The sequence below is a fragment of the Micromys minutus genome, assembly GCF_963924665.1.
Source record: "Micromys minutus genome assembly, chromosome: 18".
Taxonomy (NCBI): Eukaryota; Metazoa; Chordata; class Mammalia; order Rodentia; family Muridae; genus Micromys; species Micromys minutus.
Window position 1 is genome coordinate 12,971,582 of NC_137953.1, and position 4,008 is coordinate 12,975,589.

Genomic DNA, 4,008 nt, shown 5'->3' on the forward strand with positions numbered 1-4,008 from the left:
TAGACTATTCTCCATATTCAACACAGGAAAAGGAATGGGAAGGGGAAATGGATGGTGTTTCACCCCTGGGTGACTATAACAGAACTTATTGTCCAAGGGGGTTATACGAGCTGAAGAGGTAACTTTCTCAGAAATGTATTATTCAACTCCTAGAATGGGTTAATAAGAAAATCACCATCTGCAGGCACAGGAGCTTTTTTTCCCTCTTTTTCCTTGTAAAGAAAAACCACACTGAAGGTTAACTGAAGGAGAAAAGCCGCACCCTCCAATACAGTGTTTCTAACCCGCCACTAAGAAAAGGAACAACGGAGCCCTCCCCGGGATTCCTAGCTCCCACCTCCGCCCTCAGACAAAGCCTGAAACAGCTTGTTTTAGGAAGCACTAGCCACAAGAAAACAGAAAGGAGACTCCGGAGAGGCACACGCAAGAGACTTGAAGCGACGCGGGTGGGGTGTCTCCCGCGAGCAGGGTTGCAGCAGAGCGCGCGTGCTCGCCCACACACCCATAACCCTACACCACATACACACTCAACAAAACCCTAAGTCCTTCCTCGCTGCCCCCCACGCCCTTCCCGCGAGGTGAGCAGCAGGCTCCTGGGTACCAGGAAAAGGAGATGCACCGGGAAAAGAGACCGTGGGGAGCAGATGCCTGCCACCCCCAACGCGGGGTCGCAGCGGGCTAGAGAAGGGCGGAGCCCCAGGCAGCCTGGAGATACTGAACGCCCCTAGCCCCCAGCGCGTGCTGGCCACGCCCCTCACGGGCTGGCCACGCCCTCGTTGCGGCGGGCGAGGGGCGGGGCGGGGCGCGGTGTATATAAGACGAGGGGCGGGCGCCGCTCTTTTGTCTCTTGCTGCAGCAACGCGAGTGGGAGTACCTGGAGCGCGAGCTCGGAACAAGAATCCACGGTGAGGCACAACGTTGGCCTTGAGGCCTACCCTGGGTGGGGTCGGGACAGCTTGTGGCTGGCGGGCGCGTTCCCCCTGGGTTGCAACAGGCGACCCGGTGGTTTGGAACATTCTGGGGCTAGCAGGCCACGCCCTGGGGCTTCGGAGGGAGGGTGTGGTGGATGAACCCCGGATCCTCGGCCTCCGGGCTGCGGGAACGCCCCGGACTGGGAATGCCACGTCGAGAGGCGTTCGCGGAAGGCGCGGGATTCTGGACAGGCTGGTCACCCCTAAGCCCCAGGCCACCCATTATCGCCTTGGTTCACCCATCAGAGTTTTAAGAAAATGGCAGACAAACCGGACATGGGGGAAATCGCCAGCTTCGATAAGGCCAAGCTGAAGAAAACCGAGACGCAGGAGAAGAACACCCTGCCGACCAAAGAGAGTAAGTGTGCCCTCGCCTCCGGGTTCCCACCCCAGCGCTCCTCCTTTCCCTGCTGTGCCTCCCGGCACCCCACCCCCCACCCCCATCCGGCCACTATCTTCCCACCCCGAATCTAAGGCCACAGCCACCCTTCCAGTCACACAAAGCACTTTGTCTCTTCCAGACCCCTTCTCTGTCCGCAGGCCTCGTGGGTTCCTCACCCACACCGGGTTTGTGGGTTGGGTGTGGGGGGCTGTAAGGTAGCTCCATTCTCCAATGACCACATCCCGCCCTTTGCAGCCATTGAACAGGAAAAGAGGAGTGAAATCTCCTAAAAGCCTAGGAAGATTTCCCCACCCCACCCCGCCCCGTCATCTCCAAGACCCCCTCGTGATGTGGAGGAAGAGCCACCTGCAAGATGGACGCGAGCCACAAGCTGCACTGTGAACCCGGGCACTCCGCGCCGATGCCACCGGCCCGTGGGTCTCTGAAGGGGACCCCCCCACTAATCGGACTGCCAAATTTCACCGGTTTGCCCTGGGATATTATAGAAAATTATTTGTATGATTGATGAAAATAAAACACACCTCGTGGCATGGTTGGCGTGGTCTGAATTTTTTAGTTGAGTATCCCGTGGGCAGAGCCGGTACTGGGAGTGAGTTTTGCCGCAGGAGGGGGGGGGGACGTGGTAAAATGGGTTAGCTGGGGAGAGTGCATCTTTTTATTTTGGTTTTACATGCTTCTCGTCATAGGGTTTCCTGGGTTCTCCGCTCTTACTGCAATCCACGTAAATTTTAACCCCATTTTGAAAAATGCTGTCCAAAAGATTTAGGATTTGCTTTTTGATCGGCTCTAGAAATCCTACCTTTTTCTTCACACCAGAAGCAGTGGTTTATTAAAGTCTGAGAGGAAAGGGGGCAAAGAATCATTCTGGAGTGTTGGAAATTGGGCGAGGACAGGGTTCAAACCTCAGACACAAACACACAAGGTTTTCTTCTGGGTGTTACCGAATGAGGTGAAATAAAAACAAAGGGCAGATAAAACCACATTTTATTATCACCACTTGCGGAACAGGCATCAGAACTGCCGCCACGGAAATCAGCCTAGTTTTTTGTCTCTGAGCCTTGAGCGAATGTGTTAGCCATTGGGGGGGCGGGGTGGGGAATAGGCTGAGCTGCCTCCGGGACAGAGAGGGTGGAAGTGAGCGGTGGGTGCCTGTGGCGGCTGAACTGAAGGAGGTCACACCCTTTCATGACCCACAGGGAAGGGGTGGGACCAGCACAGAGGGGCCTAATGGGGGAGGATCCAAGGCTTATGATTACAGGGGTAGCCTTTTCTTTCCTGGAGGAGGGGATGGAGGGAAACAATCGATAGGGTTTGTCCCACATTTTTGCCTTCCCCACAAGGGACTGGGTAAATAGATGAGGGCAGTTAGTTCAAATGAGCAGTATACTCCAGGCCACGAGAAATGTAAAACCTAGTAGTGAGACCTAGTAGTGAGTCAGGGCAGATCAGATCAGAGGACAGACCGATGGGGAGCCTCTGCCTGGTTTATATAAAGGATCAACTCTGGCTGGTACCTTGAGGTCTCCATCGCCTCTGAACAGGGAAGAATTCTTACAGATGCAGCTTTTGTAATGAGTGACCCAGGAATAGGATGGGGCTGAATTAAGTCCCTTGCTTGAGTCAGAAGTCTCTAGTTAATGCTCTCGTAAGTGGGCCTACTAAGCTCCTTAGTTCACAAGAGAGAGAAAACCTACTGAATCTTTACTGGCCTCACCTCTGGTCATGCTAACGCCAAGCAGCTACCCTGCTTTCCTCCCCCAACTGGCTTGACTTTGTGCATTGATTGACAGGGCCTGGGCGGACCTCATCATGGTTTGAAGAAGCCAGACATCCTCATTTCCCTCCCTGGGCCCAGTTCAGGATAGGAAGGAAATACTGTTGATTTACAGTTGAGGTAATGACGGAAGGGAAGGCTGCCTGTTCCCTAAGTGGTAGCTTCGTTAGTCAGCTTTGTCTCTAGGAGAAACACCTGTGAGACGGAAATAGGAAGGATTTCTTTTGTCTCAGAAGTTCCAGTCTGTAGTCTACTGACCCTGCTTTGGATCTGGGGTCAAGCAGTACAGCATGGAGATGCAAAGCAAAACCACTCACCACCGGAAGACGTGGCCAGGAAGCAAAAGAGGAAGAGGTAGGGGTCCCACAATACACCTTCCACTTGGCCCCAGCTCTTAAAGGTCCCACCAACTCTCAACAGTGCCACCTGAGAAACAAGCCTACAAACATAGGACCTTGAGGATTATTTCAAGATCCGAATTATAAGAAGAACCATGTATAAATTAGAGTTCTGGAGCCGGGTGTAGTGGTGCATGCCTATAATCTCAGCACTTGGGAGGTGATGTTTAGGATTTGGAGTTCCAAGTCATCTTCAGCTATCCAGTGGATTCAATATCTGCATGGACTACTCAAGACCCTGTCTCAACACACACACACACACACACACACACACACATACAAACTCACACACACTCATACACACACATACAAACTCACACACACACTCACACACACACATACAAACTCACACACATTCACACTCACACACACTCACATACACACATACACACTCAGACACACACACACACACCCTTACACACATGCATGTGTGCGCGCACACACACACACACAGTGGGATGC

At 53.1% G+C, this 4,008-nt stretch overlaps 1 protein-coding gene across 1 annotated transcript; it reads left to right on the plus strand.

Moving 5' to 3' along the window:
• Positions 1-848: 848 nt before the first annotated feature.
• On the plus strand, positions 849-1,897 carry TMSB10 (thymosin beta 10). Its single transcript, XM_080932512.1, has 3 exons — positions 849-905; positions 1,218-1,329; positions 1,609-1,897. Exons 2-3 carry the CDS (start codon positions 1,230-1,232, stop codon positions 1,641-1,643), a joined length of 135 nt encoding a protein of 44 aa, XP_080788638.1. The 5' UTR covers positions 849-905; positions 1,218-1,229; the 3' UTR covers positions 1,644-1,897.
• The last annotated feature ends 2,111 nt before the right edge of the window (positions 1,898-4,008 follow it).

What these genes read in the sequence shown, in the direction of transcription:
- TMSB10 (XM_080932512.1), top strand. Translation starts at nt 1,230, where the DNA reads ATGGCAGACAAACCGGACATGGGGGAAATCGCCAGCTTCGATAAGGCC. An exon ending in CACCCTGCCGACCAAAGAGA is followed by an intron (nt 1,330 to 1,608) that starts GTAAGTGTGCCC and finishes CGCCCTTTGCAG; the next exon opens with CCATTGAACAGGAAAAGAGG.